Source organism: Cervus canadensis, chromosome 31 (assembly GCF_019320065.1).
Source record: "Cervus canadensis isolate Bull #8, Minnesota chromosome 31, ASM1932006v1, whole genome shotgun sequence".
In the NCBI taxonomy this organism is placed as follows: Eukaryota; Metazoa; Chordata; class Mammalia; order Artiodactyla; family Cervidae; genus Cervus; species Cervus canadensis.
In genome coordinates, this window is record NC_057416.1 from 14648500 (window position 1) to 14671409 (window position 22910).

Consider the following 22910-nt stretch of genomic DNA (forward strand, 5'->3'; position numbering starts at 1 on the left):
ATGTGATGAATAAGGAGATGTGAACTGCTCACACAGGGCACATTCATATGAATCTCTGAAATAAATTATTATCTACCAGGATTTAGACTTTATAATCTAATCATCATAATATTATATGGATATCTAAATTTTTGAGAAACCTTCTTAATAAGGCAAATCATTGTACAACTCCCTAGAGCAACAGTGTGAATATATGTGACTCTAAAATGAATTAAGAGAATATAATTGACTTTTTCAGCCCAAAATGGGCTTATGAGGATGATTCTGACGGAATTTTCCCTAATAGATGATACAGGATTGGTTTAGATGAAATCAACACCTATGCAAATAAAAATGCTCAGGTGCAAGATCAGATAGCAGACAAGAAATTGGTCCTTTTGGCTTTTGGAGATCTGTTTAAAAAATGATGAAGCAAAGGAAAGAGGAGTAATTCCATTCATGATAGCAGGGGTGGTTAAGATGATGCCAGCTGTCATGGCAGACTGCTGACCCAAGGTTGGGGAAGGTGTTTCAGAACGGTCAGTGGTGTCGGAGTCAGCTATCTGCAGTTCATCTGGGGTGGCTGAGAAGGACTCCCTGGAGGAACAGGAGGAGTGCTCGCCCCAGGAGAAGTGCGTTATAAAAACAGTGTGAAAAGGTTGGGGGGTCTTTGCAGGTGTGAAGACCCCAAATCAGTAGGTGGTGGCAGGGTAAGTGAGGCTGGGCTGGAGCCACTGTCTTGTGAAAAAGAGGTTGGGTTACAAGGTACCCCAGAAGATGGGCATGGAGCAGAGGCTTCTGGTCAGATTTGTCTGTGAAGCATTTACCTCCAACACATTGGCAGTTAAGTTCTGGTTTCCAAGCTGAGTTTGAGGAAAAAATAATGAGAAGAGAGATAAATTATCCAATTAATAAAAACATCTCTTTTTTTTTTTTGCAATGTGACAGAGAAGGCAAAGCACAGATTTATTTGCAAGCACTTTAAGGAAATATATTTAGAAGGATTAGGTGCCAACGACACAGTAGAGGCAAAGCATGAAAACATGCAGAAAATGAATCCAGTGCTTTTTGGAAATAAGAAAGACCAGTTTTCACACAGCTTTCATTTGGAGTAGCGGCCTAAGAGTGTTGGCATAATGGAATTTTTTTCTCCTAATTTTTAGTTTTTGTACTCGTGACAGCAAATTAATACCTGGTTATCCATCGGTTGGCAGAATTAGTTTCCCTTCACCAGAAAAATCTTATAGCAATTTTCTCCTACTGCCTCCTTTTTGGAAAGTGTCCCCCAACTATAAATCAGTTTGCCTCGTGTTATGGTGATTTACAGATCTAGAGACTGATCGAACTAAACACAACTAAGTGGAAAGGGAATTTTGTTTCCTTTCCACTCGTTGAATCTCTACTTTGATTTCACTGTAAGATGCTAAAGGAATTGAACTTTAAGGTATCCTAGCAGTGAAAATAGTGGTATCTTTGTGTGAAAATGGAAAAAACAAAAAACAAAAACCAGCCATTGATGATGTTAGAGTATATCTTAGTTGGTTAGAACTACTGTTGGCTTTAAATCTTAGGTAAAGGAGAAAGAAACTGAAGAAGAAAGAGAAGGTTTAATACCTCTAAGGCCATACAACCCAAGAGGCTAAACATGGTGGGAAGGGTGGTCTGTAAAAGGAAGAGAGTGGATGGCCCATTAAAGGTAACTATTCATCCTAACCTTGTTATCTGACCACACAGGTCAAATATGATGATAAATGTATTCACTCAACATGAGTAAATGAAACTCTGAACCAAAATAGTTTTTCTTACTCCTCACTCTGAAACCCCCATCTCCAGAATAGAGGTTTTTTGAGTGTTTGGTATGGTGCCCGTTGTAACATAGATAGCCAAAGTATTATATTAATACAAGGATGGGGAATACAGTAAACAGAACTGTATAAACTTAAAAATCTTGCCTAGTAAAGATTTAAGTGGTTCTTAGCCAATCATCATGTTCATAGCAGTTGATCTCATGTAGACTGCTGATCTCATAAAAAGCTAAAATTAATTTTCTCCTCAGACTTTTAGTTGAAGAATTTTTAAAAAACCCACTATATAAAATGATCTCTTGGTCATAGATGCCTTGAAAATCTGAGTGCTGTTGATCCTTCTCAGGAAAAATGCACAAATTCATAACATTTCATGTCGACTTTAGGAGTTCATGAATACTCAAAAGCACATCTTTAACAGGTTAAGAAACTCCAACCCTGAATAAAAGTCAGATTTTTCTATTCTAAGCTTGTGTTGTTGTTGTCTAAAGATACTCATTTTACCTCCTTTTCCCATTTAGGTTGTTACATAATATTAAGCAGAGTTCTCTGTGTATACAGTAGGTCACTCTTGGTTATCCATTTTAAATACAGCAGTGTGTACACGTCCATCTCAATTTGAAAAAGAATAGATAGGTATGTGCATAACTGAATCGCTTTGCATAACCTGAAACTAACACAGTATTGTTAATCAACTATACGCCAATATAAAATTAAACATTTATAAAGCAAAAAAAGACACTCATTTTAAGTGATACTTTTATACTTGTATAGTTTTAAGATCTTTAGGATTAACTGAGAGAAACCTTAAAATAACCCAGAACTTAAAATGTCTTAGAAGGACTGCATCCTTCCTATTAGTAAATTTTTAATCATAAGTTTTAAGACATTTTCATATAATGTAAATGTCTTTAGTCCTATTTATGCTAAGTAAATTTTTTAAAAATTAAATCATTCAAAAAGATTTGAGTAATCTGCATGAAGGAAGTTTTTTTTTTTTTTTTCCTTTAAAATAAAGAGAAAAATTTAATGATTGTACCCCTCTTGGGACTGGCTTGCCCATTTTCTTTGGATGTGAAACATGTTAAAAGCTAAAGCATATCATCTCTAAAACCACGATTCTTACGGGGAATATGATCAGTTTGTTTGTAAAGCATTGTATCTAGGAAGGGTCCTTATTCATTGTTCTTCTAAAGAGAGTGTCTACAGAAAACAGAGCTATCTCACTTTCTGAATTTCTCTCACAAGCAGCTGATAGGCTTACAATTTTCACGTGTATGTGTGTGTAGATAACAGTAAAATGCCTCTTGCTGATTCATATCACAGTTAAATTTCCAGGGATAAAACTCAAAAGTTCAACAGTCGATTGGGCACCCACACAAAAACTTTGAAATATCTTGGGATAAAGATGTAACTTTTCCCTTAGACTAGCTGGAGCTTCTTTAACATAACCCTGATGCCCACGTTAATGAAATACTCTCTTAGACCCAGGGGGAGAAAGAATCACAATACAAATGTTTCCCTGAAGAGAACGTTAAGAGGAGGACGATGAAAGTATGAAAAGGGGAGGGAAGTGTTTTCTCATTCTGAACTACTTTTAAGTAGGAAAAACTAGTTTAAAACAAGAGCAGATTTTTTTTTTCCCCTACTGAGTTGGTGGCAGATAGATGACTGCAGAAAATCATCATAGTTGTTTTGTGTCTCTGTCTTTTCATGACCATGTAAGGTTAAAGTGTTTGAATGCAAGTCAGAGGTCACCAATATTTTGTGAGTATCAGTTTTTGGGTGTAATGCCTGATCAACTAATCTCATAACAAACTCACACAGAATAAGTCATGAAATATTGGTTGGCCATCCTAATAGAACACATGAGTGACTGGGGCTGGTGTTGATGGGATTGGTCCAGAAAGTATAGCCCGTATTCTCTACCTTTTCTAGCATCCCACTTTGCTGGCATTTATTCGTTATCAGCCTTCCTTCACATTCTACATCTTGACCCCAGGGAGCCACAGAGATGAGTTCTCTCTGTCATCTATATGACACTGAGACAGAGTCCCGTCTGAGTCCCTAACATTTGCGCATCAGCAGCTGTGAAAGTAAAGCTTTGGCAAATGATTGATAACATTATTTCATAATAGATTTGTTATATGTATCATAAAGTTTATTGTCCTGAAGCAAAGGACACAGCAGTAAAAAATGCCGGAGAAAATGTGTGAGGTGTAGATTTTGCTGTCTTTCAAAGCTTCTGACTTAGACTTGCACTTATCTGACACTGAGAACAATGCAACATTTTTAGCAACAGGATATCTGTTCACATAGTGACAGAGGGTAACATACTTCATTTTGTGTTCTCTCTATACATAAATTTGTAGGAGGTAAATTATAACACATGCAGCTTATAACGCAATGTGTTATATTATCAAATATGGAGAGAATGAAAATTCCTAATGGTAGGCTATAGTGTTTTTCTTACACTAATGGTCAGACTTTAATAAAACAGGAGAAGTATATAAATGAAACTTCTAGAGCACTAAAGTTTCCTTTTTACTCTCAATAGAGCATTTTTGTTTCTTGGTACTGCTGTTTTCTTGGGAGGATGATTCTTTATAATAGAGCATATATTTGGCTGATTTATGATATGTAGCTGATAGCTCTTGGCATTTACTGAGACTTTCTTACAGGAATATGAAATGTGGGTATTTAAAACAAAAGGTCACTGCTGTAAAGGCCATCACATGGCAAATGAGACTTAAAGTATATCACAATAGGCAAGATGTGGAAACATGTCTAGATCCTCATCATTGGATGAATGGATAAAGAAAATGCAGCATATACAGGCAAGGGAAGATTATTCAGCCTTAAAAAAAGGAAATCCTGTCCCATGAGATAACACAGATGATATCCAAAGGCATTATTCTAAATGAAATAAACCAGTCACAGAAGGAGAACTATTGCATGGCTCCACTTTTATGAGGGATCTAAAACAGTCAAGCTCATAGAAGCAGACAGTAGAATGGTAGTTGCCAGGAGCGGGGGAGATACGGAAATGGGAATTGCTGTTCACAGGAGGAGTTTCAGTTATGCGAGATGGTGACGTGATTACAGTCTAGAGATCTGTTGTACAAAACCGTGCCTGTAGTCAACGATACTATATTGTATACTTTAAAATGTGTTAAGTGGGTGGATCTCAGTTCAATATTCTTACACAATTAAAACAAGTCAGAACTGCAACAGTTTTATACCACTTTTTGACAAAGTGTTATAAAACAAACTTCATCCCACCCATTCAAAAAATGTATTGTTGAAAATAATGTATTTCCTTTCCCCAATCAGATGCACAGTTGGAAAAGGGTGTTTAAAATAACCACAGTTACTCCATATTGAGGGATTATCATGGCAGTCACTGTACCCAGCTCCTTACAGGCAGTGTCTTACTCAAACATCCCAGCAATAGTATGGGATGAATGCTACATTATTATCCCCATTTTACAGATGAAGTAAGTGAGGCTCAGGGAAGGGTAATCATTCAGTGAAAGGTCTAACATGAATAACCCCTCAAGGAGCGGACTGTCCGATTTTTCTCCTCCCAGTCTCTCTCAAGCTCACGAGAGAGCATGAGAAAGCCCCCTTCCCCCCTTCTAAGTCAGTGGTAGTTTAGCAGATCTCATGTTACACGTGTGCCGGCAGCATCAGTTGTGCCGTTGACCATCTCTTCTTAATGTGCTTTCCCCACTTGGCGTTCAGGAGGCCACATCTTCTGGATTTCCTCGTCCCTTAGCAGACACTCCCTTTAGTCCCTCCTAGCTGGTTCCTCCTTTTACTATCAGGACGCCCTTGGGCTCAGTCCTTGGGGCTCCTCCTCTCTTTGCAGCCATGCTCTGGTCATCTCATTCAGTCTCATGGCTGCAAAAGCATCTATAAGCCGATGGCTTGTATCTCCAACCCAGGCCTTTCACCAGATCTCTAGACTCCTATATCCAGTTGCATCCTAGACCTCTCCACATGGATGTCTAAAACCCACCTCAAACTTATCAGGTCCCAGATGGAACCTCTGATCTTTCCCCAAACCTGCTCTACCCACGGTTATCCAGTCTCAGGGGACAGAGGGTGGCAAATTCCATCGTTTCCCTGTTGCAAAGATGCAAAACTCTGAAGGCAGCCTTGCCTCTTTTCTTTCCCTCACCTCCCACATGCAATCTGTCAGGAAGTCCTATGTACTGTATTTTCAAAATACATTCAGAATCCAATTTCTTGCCACCTCCCCTGCTTCCACCCTGCTCAGATCCACCACCATTTCTCACTTAAGCTGTTGCCGTTGCCACCTGCTTGGGTTGCCTACCCTCTGTCTTACCCTCCTGTAGTCTGCTCTCCACGGAGCTGCCGGAATGATTCTGTTAGACTGTAAGTCAAATAATGACAGTCGTAGCCTTAAATCCCCCCAGTGACTCCCATTTTCATTGAGAGTAAAAGTTGAAATCCTTACAGTGGCTTCTTAGAACTTCTGCCATCTGGCCTCTGTTACCTCGGACTTGACTTCCTCTTACTCTGAGCCTCACTTGATTCCTTTCCTTCCCACTGGCTTCCCTGATGGTCTTTGAGCAGCCCCAGCGTGCTTCAGCCTGAATGCCTTTACACTAAATATTTCCTCTGCCTGGAAAGTTCTTCCCCCTTCAAAGCTGCTCTGTCTGTTGCATGAGGGCCCTTTGACCACCCTATTTAACACGGACCCTGCTCCCCTCACTCCTGCTCAGTGCTGTTTAGTTTATTGACATAATCTCCTTCTAATGTATGCGATCTACTTATCTAAGTTTCTATTAATATTGGTTCCCGCTGCCATCGACAAGCCTTTAATCATCAATGGTTTCAAATCCAGCTCTGTGGCTAGAATAGAAGACACACGCCCAATAAATATTTGTTGAATGAATAAAGTGCGTGCTAAGTTGCTTCAGTTACATCCAACTCTTTGTGACGCCATGGACTGTAGCCCGCCAGGCTCCTCTGTCCATGATCCGGATTCTCCAGGCAAGAATCCTGGAGTGGGCTGCCATGCCCTTCTCCAGGGGATCCTCCCGACCCAGGGATCAGACTGGCATCTCTTATGACTCCTGCACTGGCAAGCGGGATCTTTATCAGTAGTGCCACCTCAGAAGCCCTAAATGAATCAAAGTGACAGCATCTCAAATCCTGATTTGTGGATCATGCTGATTCCCTGGGGACTGTATAATGAAACCAGCTGTCTCTGGTCGGCCTGGATGGTGACAAAACCACAGGGAAGAAAGTTCTCAAGTTACGTTTCTAAGCATAATAAAGCAATTTTAAAAAGCCAGACTATGTCAGATGCGTGAACTGAGTTGTGAATGTGGTGGTGTCTGCTCTGACTTCTCCATCTGCTCCCAGGGACACGTTCTTGGACACAAGTAAGTCTGCTCCCTGACACTAGCCCACCCGTCTGTGGTGTCTCACTTTGATTTTGCTCCCTCCCTCGTGGGATTGTGGAGGTTGTTAATAAATGTGAATGGTTTGGAATAGTACCTGCATATAGTGAACTCTTGGTATTTGTTAGCTGCTATTGTCATTTTTACTGTTTTTATTATTATTTCATAGGGGCTCTCAGAAGATATTACCTTAATTCAAAGAATTTGCACTGACGAAGGAGGTATTTTAGTAGGAACACCCACTTGTCTTTTTAATCATCTAAGCTTAAAGTTTCTGCTTTATGGGTGGGTGTGTGTGGGAAGGATGTTGATGTCAATCACATGTCTGTTGAAGATGTTCTATAAAGATAAAAAATACATTGCTTCAAGGATATGTCTTGGGTGATTTTTAATAGCACAGCTACAGTAGATACCGTTATTCAAATTATTTACTCAAGTACGAGTGTTTTCTGGACTCCCACTACTGCTGCAGTTGCTAGTATGTCCTTATAAATGGCTACCATTTAAGCAGAGCTTGCTGAATCCTAAGTAATTTACCTCTACTAACTTCCTACTCTTATCATAGCCTATGAATTAAGGATTAATTAATACTCTTATTTCTACATTCAGACTCACAGAGAAGTTAGGATGGTTGCCTTATCACGTAGCCAGTGATGGAGTTTGGATTGGAATCTACTGTTTAGCCTTAAAGCTATGCTCTTCACATTACATTACTTTGTGAAAAAGCCAAGGAGAGGAACACATTTCTCTTCTAACTAGATTCATAAATGTCAGCAGAATGACACTATGGGAGAATTTAACATATAAGAAAATATAGATTTACTTCTGAATAGTCTAAGTACTAAAGATTTATTAACATACTTTCTGAAATAATAAACTTAAAAACATAGAAGTTTGAGTTTCAATGAAAATGAATTTTGAACTACAAGAAAATAAACTCTGCTAGAATTAAGATAACTGTTTCTTGCCAAAGTGACTTATAATGGACAATTATTTTAGCAGATTTTACCCATGTAAATAAAGTAAAATCTAAGTACTCAGAAATCTGGCATGAACAATATTTCTTTAAAACCTAAAAAGTACTTTGCAGTCTTAATTGTTAACCAGTCATCAATGATTTCTAATAAATACCTAGAAGGAAGAAGCTTATAAAACATGATTTCTGGGTAAAAGATCTGTAGATTTTTTAAATTAAAAGGTCCCTAGAAATTTACTGATGAATTTGGTGGGGTTTTAAATAGGAGGATGGTTTCTTTCTCCTTTCCTGATTGCAAACTAACAAAGCATCGGGTTATATAAGAAGCCCAAACCAAAGGAGTTAGGGTCTCTACAGAATGCTGTGAGAAGAGATTGGAAAGTGTAAGGTACCACTTGGCAGTCTGAGGACTGAGAGGCCGCAGCAACTGCAGGTCTTTGTCTCTCTGGCTGAAGAGGTATCTTTGCAGTCTCTGGAGAAAGCTCAGGTGGCTGTTTGTGGCTTTCAGGATCGTGTCCCGAAAGGGGAGCTATCTGAATGGAAAGAGATGCTGTGTGTTTCTCAGGCACTGGGTTAGCGGGTGGTGAGCAAGGCCTTTTGAGAAATGATGGTACTTCAATAGATTTGGGAAACTGTGGAGGACTAAAGGTGATGCTGCTTCCTGGATCCTGGTTATGGATTAGTTTCAATGTGGAAATTCTCCGAGTTTGAGAATCTTGGGTATAGTCCTCTTGGAGAAATGGGGTACTCATGTCAGCTTTTGGTGGGGGACCTGTGCTGGAAGGCGGTGGTAGTGGATTAGTGATTTTTTGTGTATATGACACAGTTGTGTTAGATTCTTCAGAATAAACAATTGTCTGGCTAGAATCATCATTAGAATACATAGTTCCCTGGAGAGGTGTTTTGTTAGTAATGAACTCTGTACAGGATGGAATTTGTGTGTTAGTTCCTAATTGGTCTAAAATGTCACCCTTTGTATGATTGGTTATCAAGGAGCTACAAAAGCTCTCTTTTCTGGGTGGTGGAAGGGGTGCCTGGGTTACCAAAAGCATCCGGAGAAAGAAATAATGTTGAAGGAAAAACAGAGAGAAAGTCAAAGTTAATCATTAAAGAAACCAGTGTTAACTCTACCCTTTAAAGAAAGTAAAGCAATGTCACACCTTCTTATTATGCTATACATTTTGTTGGCCAGATTGAATGATCATGTTTATTTAGAATGCATTTTAATTTATTGTCAATAGTTGCCTTCTGGGGGAAAATAGTTTTATAGAGAATACGTGATCAAGTTTGTCTCCATCTACTTTCTGGGAAATCAGGTTAAAAGTGAAAATATTTTCTCTTGGTGTATATCTCTAGACCTTCAGGTATATATACAGTATTTACTCACATCATTTTGGTAACACGTTTCATGCCTGTGACAATTTTACTAATACCTCCAACACTGAGTTTCTTTCGTTCATTTAATGAGCAGTTGCATAACTCATATTTATTCAGTAAATAATATATTGCTGGCCTCATAACTTTGAAATCCAAATCATCAACTGACTGTTTTTTTTCTTGAGAATTAGAAAATATCCTGAAAATTATACCAGAAACTGTTGTGCTTTTATCAGCTGAATCAGAAAAAAAGAAAAATCAATAAACTGTTTTCAACTTAAGACTTGTCTTCCATTTGTAAATACAAGTCAATATAAATATAAAAACAACATATTAACAATAAGACATATCAAAATATGCATGTTACTAGAAAAGAGACTCTGGAGCAGTGGCCTAATAACCATGCTTTAAAATAACACAGTGGACAGCAGTGTGCAGGATTACCTGAGTTAGTGATTTTTTTTCTTGTAGATTTGGTCGAACGCTTCTAAAACCTTTTGCTGCAAGAGAGGAACATGTAGCATCTCCATTCAGTGTCTCTTGATTTCGATCATTGTAACATCTCCAAGCTTTTATTAAGAGAAAACAAATCGGATACAAAAATATCTACATTCACTTTTAACATATTTTTTAAGTAAAATTTATTTTTATTTCCAAAACTGAAATTTTCTTTTTAGACATTAAAAATGCATAACTGTGTATGCAATTTAAGTTTATTGTAAGAGTAACAATGTGGCTATGAATATGCTTAAAAAAAAAAAACTCACAACAAATGTAGTAGTTGTTCAGAATAGTTTTTTGGTACCTGAGTCTGGTGACTGAGAATCACGACCTAAAAGAAAAAGAAATGTTGAATTTAGGTCTCTGGTAAAACGAGCAATGCCGTAAAGATTATTTGGCAAAAAACGATGTTTATTTTGTTTTTTGGGCAAACATTATCTTAGATCTAAAACTCTGGGTATATAAAATATACTAATGAAAGTTTGTGCATTTGTTTTTACTTCAATTAGATTAGAATTAATTAAATATGATATATAATTAAAACATATATCAAACACTGATTTTCCCCTCAGTATTATTGCAGGAATTCAGTTTTATCTTATTACTGCTTAAGGTGAATATATGAATTTTTAAATAGCAGTTTGAAGGATCAAAAGTTTGGTAAACAATGCATGGTTCTCCCAACAATGAATCAAACCACCAGATCCTTAGCTTTCAATGCCATCAATATTTTGGCTTTAATTCTTCTTTACCTTAAGAAAGTGTAAAATACACTGCCATATTATATGATATTTTCAAATCATTCTCTAGACTTTGAATTTTCTTCTTACTGCCATTTAAGAGTGATTTTATATTCAACAGTGAAAAAGCTGTTTCAAGTATTCCACTGTCTTGCAGTAAGCATTTCATTGCTAATAAATTGCTTTTGATAATACAGCTGGAAAGCAGCCTGATAACATATTTACTCTCAGTTTTATTTGGAATTATACTTTCAAGAATCTCCTATAAATTATGCACAGTTTTAGGTAATCAGTTGGTATTGCTTGGCTCTGTGATAACACAGGGCCAACTTCACCTGGAATCATAAAGCCTTAGTTTTAGAAAGGCTCTTAGAGGTCATTCAGCCTAATCTTCTGTCCAGGTCCTGGACATTAATGATTCAGATTTACTTTTAAGTGGGTGGTCCTTTAAGGAGCCTCAGGTGTACAAATATTTCAGTTTCTTTAACATAAATCTAATTTTAGATATATAAAACGCCGGGTGCCAATTTGCTACTTTACTAATATTGTAGTTCTTCAGAGGAACTGAAAGTCACACAGCATCCCACATGGACACTGTTCACCAAAGCTCTGTTTTTATTTCACCCCTGCCAGGAAAGCTTAGGAAAGGGAGGGCAGGTGTGATTTGGAGTGGGTAGTAAGAAGCATCCTAGACACATGTCAAGTAAAGAGAATAGAGCTTTTTGGTTATTTTTTTAAGAATTGGGCAGGTAAATAACTTGGCAGATGCTTGAGAAAATGGTTTTGTGTAATATCTTGAACACTTCATGACCATTCCCTTGTGGAAAAAAACAGCTAGAATTCTAGGGATCAGAGCCTTCAATTTTTAGTATACTTTAGTGGGTGGTCATTGCTTCTTTGAAAACTTAAGAATGAGTAAATGGGACGGATTTAATGTCCCCTGGCTGTTCTGTGCGTGAAAACAGTCTTTAAGAACTAAGAACTTTAATTGCTCTTCCCTCTTACAACGAGCACTACCTGTGTGCTGCAGAAGGTGGCGAACATGAGAGAAGTTGTCAGGGCTTTCCTGGCCTGGTGTCGGGGACTGGACTTGATGTCCTTAGCGGTCCTTTCCACCCTTATGATTCCAATATTACGATTTTTACGTAGCTGTGTTTGCAGTACCCCCTACCTCATAGTCTCTACTCTTGGGTTTTACTTAAATGTCCTTCTAATACTTTTCCTTAAAGTTATGTTGCTTTGAATTCTTATAGCCCCTTTCTTTAGAGGGTTCAAGTGCCTTGCAAGAATTAAATGTATTAACTAAATTCAAGTTAACTAACTGAATGGCTACTGTCTTTGTCAGTACTATGATAAACCTGTCCATTTATTTTCTTCGTTTACCCTCATTTAATTCTGACAAATCCTTATGAGTTGGGGAAATGATTGTTTTTCTAACATTCTCTATGCTCACATACACATGAACAAACATGTACAAATACATATATAATTTTTTTCAAACCAAAATGAGATCATTACTACATCCATTGCAATCAATTTACACTTTTTAATAAAGGTAACATATTATGGAACCACCTGGCTTTGTATTTAAACTTAGACATTGAAATCTATTTATGGATTGAAGGTGGTGGGCAGGAGTGGGATTCTCCACATGGAAGCTTGATTTTTCCTCAACAAAACTGGATAGTTTAGGGTCAAGTGGCTTTAAAGTCAAGGACATCCTGAAAAACTGACTAATAAATGCATGTGTATAAAAGACGCACAGTGAGAATTAGAATTATTTAAATATCCTTCATCCCTTCCCAACTTCTGTTCCAAAACTCATGAATATTATTTAAAAAACCAAAAGAAACCCGAACTAACCAAGGAAAAATAAAATTGACCAACCAACTAACCAGTCATCTAGTGATATGGGTATATTTCAGGGTCTAGAGAGACTAGGGTTGAAGTCATGAGAGATTATTTATTATAAAAAGACACACTTCAATGGATGCTGAAATATCACACTCTCAGTTACTTTCTAGAGTATATTTATACTTGTGAGTTCATGTTAATTTTCATTGGACCAAGATGTTTAAAAATATATATTAGAAAGCTCTTTGTTGATTGGATTAAAGGAAGATTAAAAGTCTCTTTCAAAGTTAATATTCTATCATTTTATTTGCAACCTTTGACAGAGAAGCAAATTAATAAAGATTCAATTTCCTGCAAATCCCACTTCTGCCACTCTGTGCCTTCACCCTCAACAGTTTTTAGGTAAAAAACAAGAAAAGTACCTATGAGTTATCTTAATTAAATATTATGTTACTTTAGTTCATGCAGTACAAAAACTTAGTTAAAACTGGCAGCTACTTAACACATTTTTGGCAAGTGACTTGTTTTTAATTAGGTTTTTGAAATATTTTCTACAAGATATCAGTTCCCTTTGACATTTTTTATTTTTAGAGCAAAACAGTCATAAGGGATAGGAGCTATTCTTGAGACAAGAAAAATAAGAACTTGTGGGGCATTAGAAAGGTATTTACAGCCACTTTCATCATCCAAACAGGATAATTCTGGAAAGAGAGAAAGGTCAGAGAAAGCCATTCAAATGTGACATTCTGTGAGTTAGTGATATTATACCTGCAGCCAACAGGTTTGGAGAACTCTGAACTCTCTTCACAGATGTTAATGTAACAGACATGGCGGCACGTTTGCGAGCACACCCACCGCTATCTGGAAGCAAAAAAATGACATAGCAGAGGCCACAGCAGAGGAGAAAGCACATGCGGTATCATGCATCTCAGTGAAATGTGACAGACATCCGTGAGAGAGATGAACAGTCAGCACTAGTAACCATGGAACACATCTGCAAAATGTACACCCACCCCAAACTAAACCAAAACAAGACAAGGAAAATGCCAGGGTTAGGTCTTAGAAATAGATGCCAATGATTTAGTAAAAAAAAAAAAAAAAAAAAAATCAGATTTTATACTTGATGTTTTATGGTTTTTCTTTGAGGAACACCATGTATGGAACTGAACTTTGTTTATACCATTTGAATTCAACTATTAAATTTACAAGCAGTGCAACTAGCTTTTAGAGTTATGAATATCCTGTATTTCAGGATTAAGAGCTATGGTATAACATACTTTCATATCCATCGTTTTCAGTTTTACTGTATTTGAGCTATTATGATTCCTGAAGATAGGTCAAAGGACCTCTTGAAATAAAGTTCTTACCTACCTGTTATAGGCATAATACATTTGATAAGTAAGATTCATAAAGAAAAGCATTTTGTGTCTTCCCATAGTTATTATTAGTTATGGGAAGTTTTGCCTAATTGAGGTAAAACAATATTGATATATACAGTACTGAAATGACCATGTTTAAAAAATTAGTTTTCATACTTCTGAACAATAAGTATATGATTTATGTATTTACACTTAATGCAAATCACAGCATGAAGTAAAAGAAGTGAAAACGCATCAGCTATTTTAATATGATTTGAGAAGCTTAGCGTAACAAGACTTCTAAAATTGGAAGGTTAATGTTCTATTTAGGAACAGATTCCAATTCCATTCCCAGATTCCTTTGTAGCTGGAATGTGCAATAAATAGTTTTGCTCATTCCCCTGAAACCAAAAGAACTTAAATTTAATTCTTTTTGAAAGCTATAACAAAAAGATATAAAAAAAAAGAGATAAATTCTATAACCACCAATATTATAATTATTATATTTGGCCACATGCTAGTCTTGCATATTGCTTTCCTTTATTTCTTAAGGAGTGTATCCACTTCGTTTATTGAACATGAGGGAACTGAGTGCTGAAAGAATGATTTGAATTAATTGTTGGTAAAATAACAAGTAGTAAGGTCAGCAGAACTTTAAATTGATAGAATGATTCTCATGTCAAAATATGTTTTTAAATATATACTCAAAATAGCAATTTTGTAATGCTGATAATAAAACAGAGAAATGGGACAACAAAAGAAAGTAAATCAAATAAGCCAAAGACCAAATATAGAAGGACATAAATGGTAAAAACATACAACCAAATGTATCTTCAGGAGAGGCACCAATAGGATTTTAGCAAACTCTGCAAATGGAAAATAGCCATGGAGGGGGGTGAATGTTTCTAATAAAATAGAGGTAATATTATTGAATATGCAATATATAGCAGCTATCAGGGTCTCAAAAGGTTAAGTATTCTGGGGTGTTGACAGTGTGAATGGAAAGCTCTCATTTACTAGAGATTACATTTTCTAGTTCTTTTAATTCTGAACATCTGAGGAACAAGCAGAGATGCAAAGGGAAAAATTCAGAATAAAGAGACCCAAGGTGGCTGGTTAAACCTTTGGTTTCCAAAACTCTGTATTAAGCACCCACCACAGTGGATTCACAAGGGTTTGGGAACATAGTTCACATTTTTGAGGAAAACACGGTGATGTCTATCAGACAGACTCTGCACCCACCACTAGCCTGAGGCAGTTCCCAGTTTCACCATCAGAGATCCTGTTATCTTCTTTTAGATGAGGTCACATCTTTGTAAATCTGTGTTTTTGGTGATTGTTGTGGTGGAACGCAAGTGCCCTGTCAAAGTAATCCGGGCCAGTCATTGAGAGAAGTGAAATACAATCTAATTCTGAGTCTGAGAAATTTTATAGCGCCCAATACACACAGGCATCCCAGTAACAAGTAACTGTGGTTATAGGGAATTGGATAAATGATTTTTTTTTTCAATTGAAGTATATGAAATGAAGTGAAGTGTTAGTCGCTCAATTGTGTCCGACGCTCTGCAAGTCCATGGACTGGGGCTCGCCAGGCTCTTCTGTCCATGGGATTCTTCAGGCAAGAATACTGGAGCGGTTTGCCATTTCCTCCTCCAGGAGATCGTCCCAAACCAGGGATCAAACCCGGGTTTCCTGCATTGCAGGCAGACTCTTTACCATCTGAGCCACCAGGGAAGCTTTAAAATAACCATGGCTGTTTGGAGCTGCCGGGGAAGTATATTGAAGTGTATGATTTTGTTCAGATTGCTTCTGAGTTGATAGATCATGAGCACTTACTAAACTGTCTGCACCTAACTGCTTAATAAATACAACTATCAGGTACTTTTGGCTTGAGGGTGCATGAAAAATTACTGAGCTGTTTTGGCCCTGTCAACCAAGAAAGTGTGGGAACCTCTGGGTTAAATAATTTTTGTATTCTGTGTTACTCTAAGAACTCAGTAAAATGACTGGAGAATTTTTATTAACAGTTTAGTAAAGAGCTTAGTTTGAAAAGTTGAGGCATTGGTGAAAGTGCTGGAATGAAGAAATCTATCGTATCCTGTTTCTACTTACTTATGTGTTGATACTTTCTGCTCTTTCCTGAAGATATTCTTTTAGATCTCAAAATGAGGATGCTATCTTACATATTTAGGTCATCCAAAAGAACCCTAATGCTGCCCTCACCTTCATGCTCACTCATAATCTGCTCACACTTCTGGGTCTTGGCAAGACCCGCAGTAGCTGCTTCTACTGCTGGAAAACACTCACAGGAGTAAACCATATACAATGGAGCATTTGATGTCTTTTTCCCACTCCTCCCCAGCAAAAATTTTCCTTCGAAAACAGTGGACCAAAAATTCCAAGAGTACAAATACAGCATGTTTTGTATATTTTATACATTATTTAGATACTTTAGTATGAGAAATGTGTCACAGTTCCCTTGGCAGGTTTATTACGTATTGGGCTAAAAACAAAGAGCTGTTTTGAAAGAATCTTATTTTCTTTTTGAAAAACTTTAGTGACTGACACATGAACACTGAAATAGTAATATTTCTCTGTAATGATTAATAGGTAGATAATGGAGACCTGTTTTATTTATTGGATATTTGGGAACTGATTTATACTTTGTTTTGAGATACAATGACAATGCTTTCTTCAATTTCCTACAGTGTTGAAAAACTGTGTGTGTGTGTGTGTGTGCACGCGTGCACACGTGTAGTTCTGCGTGTGCACGTGCTAAATCACTTCAGTCGTATCCAACTCTTTGTGACTCTGTGGACTGTAGCCCTCCAGGTTCCTCTGTCCATGGGATTCTCCAGGCAAGAATACTGGAGTGGGTTGCCATGCCCTCCTCCAGGGGATCTTTCTGACTCAGGGATCACACCTTGTCTCTTATGACTTCTGCACTGGCAGGTGGGTTCTTTACCACTAGCACCACCTGGGAAGCTCTTATAGTTCTATATGTATTTTCAAAAGTGGTATGTTTTTATAGCAACATTGTAGTATTACTTTGGCATTTTAAACAAAGGGTTCCAGTCACTTCTAATTAATTTTGTATGTGTATGTTTGAATAACATATTTACATGCATATATAGATGTGTAAATTCACTCATATAATTAAAATATCTGCAAATTAACATCCCATATAGAGCCCAGCTCACTCCTTTTAATGAGAGGATACTTTAGAGGGTTATATTCATGCTACTAGAGCAGTAACTTTATTCAAGCACCCTGGAGAACTAAACAAATTTACAAATTTCTATTTGCCTACTTTGTTATTGGGGATTGAATTCTATGAATAGGAAGGTTAATTATTGAATGGATTGTAACAAATATGATATACTTAGTATAATCACATATTATACATCTGTCATAATAAGGTTATAATAAATAGGAAAATCAGACTCCACAAAATGAAGGATATTGGGAAATTACATTCAACTTAAGTCTGCAAGAAGACGCTGCAGAACAATTGGTGAATGTAACTTCCTCATGTGCATGACCCACTGGGGTGATTTTGCAGTTTCACAGGATGACTTAGACAAGCTCAGTGATGGGCTGTCTGTTCTATTTGCTTTCTTCAGTCTCCTTTGCCTAATAATATTTATCCTTTCATTTCCCATGTGTATAATTCTCACATCTCCAATTGTCCAAAGGACTTGACTTGGTTCATTTCCAGGATTACGATTTCTGTTCTTTCCAAGCCTTCCTTGTACTTGTTGACTGTCTCCAATGTCCTCGTCTAGCCTGCAGACCTACGAGCCGACTGCACAGGGGCCAGCCGACTTCAGGCTCTCAGAGGCCGGTTCCAGCTGGTTTCTGCTCAGGGGCAGCCGCAGAATCACGTTCACAGCGCCTGTCTCTACACTAGATAGGGATTAGGTATCGGTTCTCACCAGTGGTTGTTAATCCTCCCTCGAGGCATTTTGATAACAAGAGACAGCAAAGAAAAACAACTGGCTTGATCTGAGAAAAATATCTTCCACTATGCTTTCTCCTTTGCTGTGATCACTTATGGGTGGGAAGTGGTATTTTCTAAATACAGTTGAAAATTACAAAATTTCAACTTGCTTTCCAGAATTATTCAATACTGAATATAAGAATTTCAGGAGAAGGAGAAGGGGAAAATGTAAGCTAAAATAATTATATTATGGGGAAAAAAATCATATGTATCTAGCAAGTACTACAAAATTTTTTTACAATTAATCTGTATACATTATGGGGTTCAGAGCACCAGTGTTAAACTATTTGGAGATACTGTTCTTACATCTAAAAATATAATACTTAAGACTCTAAGTGTATTATGTCTATTGATTAATTAAGCTGATTTCCTATGACGTTTTGGCACTCTGTCTACTCTTGATGTCAACATAAAATGTTTATAGAATGGAGAATTTTAAATGTTCTCTCATTAGAGCAACCTGCCTATGAATTTAGCCTATTTTAAGTGAGAGTTTTCAAATGTATGCATTGAATGATATACTACTTTTTCCTAGGGTTTATAGGAGTTAATGTCATGATATAATTACAGAAAAAAAAGGAGTAAGAACAGACAGCAAAACAGAAAATTCTACTTTTGATAACTGTAAGATTGAAGTACAAAAACAAAGAAATCAAATAATGAATTCAACTATCTCAGAAACTCAGTATCACATTTAGGATCAGCCAAGTGCTAAACTAATGATTTAGGGCCAAGATGATTTTTAGAGAGTGAGGCTGAAGAGTTTAAAACTAACAGAGACAGCATACCTGTGTTCATTTTGACCTTGGAGGGTTTGTTATTTAAGTCTTCAGTTTTCCTGTAGAAAGAAAATGATGTATTAATTTGTTCACTAGCGTGGGGAGCAAAATATCAAGAAAGTGTTTTTCTTTGGTTTTGGTGTACCTGTGAGCTAATATCACATTATTGTTAGTCTTATTTAAATGAAAGTTTAATAAACTGGGCAGAATTTATAATTCTATTCAAGTTAAGCTTCAATTATTATTGGTCTTATTATCATAAACATAAACTCATGTTTTTGTTTAATGGTGATCGTTAATGGATGAAAATGGAGTAGGGTTTTCATGGTTAAAAATTAAATTGCTTTCACAAACGTTTATAGTAACAGTTTTTGTTCTCTAAGCCAGAAAGGATCATTGATGGTTATGTGCCCTCTTCCAGAATTTTAAAAAACACTCTGATACTTTGAAATCATTACTTTACATTATTCAGTTTATTGCATTATTTATTTTATTTGAGATTATTACTTTACATTATTTAATTTATTATATTCAATTTATTATTGAGTTAATTTATTACCAGGGAATATTTAATGTATTTAAGCAATGTACTTGCTTGTATTTTGAGCAAGTAATCAAAGGTAAGATTCATCTATTTTTACTAAAGTGAAAGAAATAAATGATGACTACTAAACCCAGTTCTGTTTCAGTATCAGATGTGGTGGTTTTCCCCACTGGAGCACTTGCTGTATGACAGCTGAGATTAATTTATTGGAAATGGTTGGGAAAATGGTGCTTGTTGTAGAAAACAAGTTTCAAAATATTTACAGTATTGTTTGATGTGTAAGATGACTTGGTTTTTTCCCTGGCATATTCTCTGAGCCCACTTTTAGAGTTTCTTATTTCTGTATATCCTGGTAACCAAAGCGAAAGGATAAGCTCTTCAGGAAGCAATTCTTCTAAGGGGAAGAGCTCTCTGAAAGTTGTTTAACCCTGGTCACTTTGCCTTAGCTCCTGAATAGGGTCTATTGTCAATGAACATGAACTTCCCCTACAACACATTGAGTTTCCATGTACATTAGCACTCTAATATCTGATAGGTTAAAAAAATTATCTATACCTCATGGATCAGTAAATAATAATAAAATTAAAATGTCCAATTGGGAAGACTGGACAGCTACATCAAAAGAATCAGACTGGGCTACTTTCTCACATCATGTGCAACAATAGATTCAAAATGGATTAAAGACATATATATACAACTTGAAACCATAAAACTTTTAGAAGGAAATAGAGGCAGTATGCTCTTTGACACTGGCCTTAGTAATATTATTTTTGGATTATGTCTCCTCAAGCGAGGGAAACAAAAGCAAAAATGAACAAGTGGGACTACATCAAACTAAAAAGCTTTTGCCCAGCAAAAGAAACTGTCAACAAAATGAAAAGACCACCTACTAAATGGAAGAAGATATTTGCAAATAATTTATCAGATAAGGGATTAATATCCAAAATATACGAAGAATTCATACAACTCAGCATCAAAAAATCAAACAACCTATATAAGAATGGGAAGAGGGTTTGAAAAGCCTTTTCCCCCTAGAAGACATACGGCTGGCCAACAGGCACATGAAAGGACACACACCATCACTAATCCTCAAGAAAATACAAATCAAAACCACAATGAGATATCACCTCACACCTGTCAGAATAGCTGTTATCAAAAAGACAACAAATAACAAGTGTTGGCAAGGATACCAAGAAAAGGGTGTCTTGTGCAGTACTGGTGAGAATATAAATTATTGCAGCCACCATGGAAAAGAGTATGGAGATTCCTCAGAAAATTAAAAATAGAACTAGCGTAAGTTCCAGCAATTCACTCCTGGGTATTTATCCAAAGAAAACAAAAATACTAATTAGTAAAGATATATGCACCCCTATGTTTGTTGCAATGTTATTTACAATTAGCCTTTTCATACTGTTCATGGGGTTCATTGGAAGGACTGATGTTGAAGCTGAAACTCCAATACTTTGGCCACCTGATGCAAAGAGCTGACTCATTTGAAAAGACCCTGATGCTGGGAAAGACCGAGGGCAGGAGGAGAAGGGGGCGACAGAGGATGAAATGGTTGAATGGCATCACCGACTCAATGGACATGGGTTTGGGTAGACTCTGGCAGTTGGTGATGGACAGGGAGGCCTGGTGTGCTGCAGTTCATGGGGTCGCAAAGAGTCAGACACGATTGAGCGACTGAACTCAACTATTTACGATAGCCAAGATATGGAAGCCACCCAAGCACCCATCCATAGATTAATAAAGAAGATGTGGCTTACATGTGCAATGGAATATCACTTAGCCATAAAAAAGAAGGAAATCTTGCCGTTTGTGACAATGTGGATGGACCTAGAGGATACAAGTGAGTAAGTCAGGCAGAGAAACACAAATAGTGTATGATTTCACTTATATGTGAAATTGAAAAAACAAGATAGGGAATTCTCCGGTGGCTCAGTGGTCCACACTTTCACTGCTGAGGGCATGGGGCTAATCCCTGGTTTGGGAACTAAGATCCTGCAAGCCCACATGGCGAAGCAAAAAAAAAAAATTTAAATGAAAAAAACAAAGCAAATTAACAAATGTAACAAAACAGAAACAGAGTCACAGATACAGAGAACAAACAGGTGGTTGCCAAAGCAGAGAGGGTGGCTGGAATACAGAAATAGGTGAGGGACATTAGAGGTACAGACTTCCAAGCAGCAAAATAAAGGTGTCATGGTATGAAACATACAGTGTGGGGGATATAGTCAATAATTATGTAATATCTTTGTATGGGGATAGATTCATAACTAGACTTAATGTAGTGATTATTTTGAAAGGTATAGAAATATCGAATCACTACGTTGTATAACAGAAGCTAATATACTATATTGTAAGTCAGTTATATCTCAACAAATAAACTAACAAACAAACTCATAGAAAAAGAGATCAGATTTGAGGTTGCCACTGGTAGGTGTAGGGGAAATTGGATGAAGACAGCTAAAAAAGTATAAACTTCCAGTTATAAGTAAGTATTAGGTATGTAATGTACATGATAAATATAATTAACACTGCTGCAATTATATATGAAAGTTGTTGAGAGAAAATCCAAACATTTCTCAGCACATTGAAAAATATATTTTTTTCTATTTCTTTAATTTTGTATCTACATAAGTCAAATCACTTTGTTGTTTACATTAAACTTATACAGTACTGTATGTCAGTTATAACTCAATAAACTGGAAAAAAGTTTATTTAAAACTACAAAAAAATTTAAAATTTGGATACTGGCTAAATAAAATGATACCTTCTCCCCCAGGGTAGAGGGAGAATTTGAGAAATAAATCAGCATGAAAACAATACACTCAAATGATATGAGATGTACATATGAGCCAAGAAGAGAAGGATTTTACCTTTTTTATGCCTACATTCAATTACTAATATCCTGGTACTTGTCCTAAGTTTCTTCAATTGTGTCCGACTGGTTGCAACCCCATGGACTGTAGCCCATCAGGCTTATCTGTCCATGGGATTCTCCTGGCAAGAATACTGGAGTGGGTTGCCATTTTCTTCTCCAAGATCCTGGTACTCAATGAATACTACACAGCAGTGAATATATAGAATAGATAAAATGATAGTACTGATGTTCACCCCAACTTAATTTTTAGAGCTATACACTGAAAACAACACAGATGACATCCTCATTACATAGTGTTTTGGTATCACCTGACTGTGTTTAGTGTTACATTCTTGCCCATCCACCCTGAAGGATACTGCAGCTGCCACATCCAGGTTCGAGAGAGTCATGACATTACACTGAATTTTACTGTAAAATTTCACGTCAGTTGACTTTAAATAGTGATTGCAGGACACTTTATTATGATGAGTTTTAACTTGTTTTTCAGCTAGTATAAATAAAGAGGCAGGGTTCTATTTTCTTTTTCTGAATACAAAAATAAACGTGGTACATAGCTAAGGAGCTCAACTCTGCAGCCTTAATACCGCCTGGATTGAGGGGATGCCAATGAAGTCAGGGAAGAAGGCAGTGGTCAGTGCAGGAGCCTTGAGAAAGCCCCAGATGTATTTATTTTAATGT

The 22910-nt window shown here is 36.8% G+C and overlaps 1 protein-coding gene across 20 annotated transcripts in view; it reads right to left on the minus strand.

Annotated features, from left to right (window-relative positions):
• The window catches only part of SORBS2 (sorbin and SH3 domain containing 2), a 205080-nt gene that overhangs the window by 78837 nt on the left and 103333 nt on the right, over positions 1–22910 (minus strand). For 9 of the 20 annotated variants that reach the window (XM_043454406.1, XM_043454397.1, XM_043454387.1 and 6 more), the window contains 5 exons: positions 18814–18863; positions 10378–10404; positions 10017–10072; positions 8588–9229; positions 807–842 (listed from right to left, as the gene is read on the minus strand). In XM_043454406.1, coding sequence (XP_043310341.1) covers positions 807–842; positions 8588–9229; positions 10017–10072; positions 10378–10404; positions 18814–18823 — 771 coding nt within the window. In that variant the 5' untranslated portion in view covers positions 18824–18863. Of the gene's footprint in view, positions 1–806; positions 843–8587; positions 9230–10016; positions 10142–10377; positions 10405–13435; positions 13529–18813; positions 18864–22910 lie in introns of those variants that run through there. The other 11 variants (XM_043454399.1, XM_043454409.1, XM_043454398.1 and 8 more) reach the window with 6 other exon arrangements.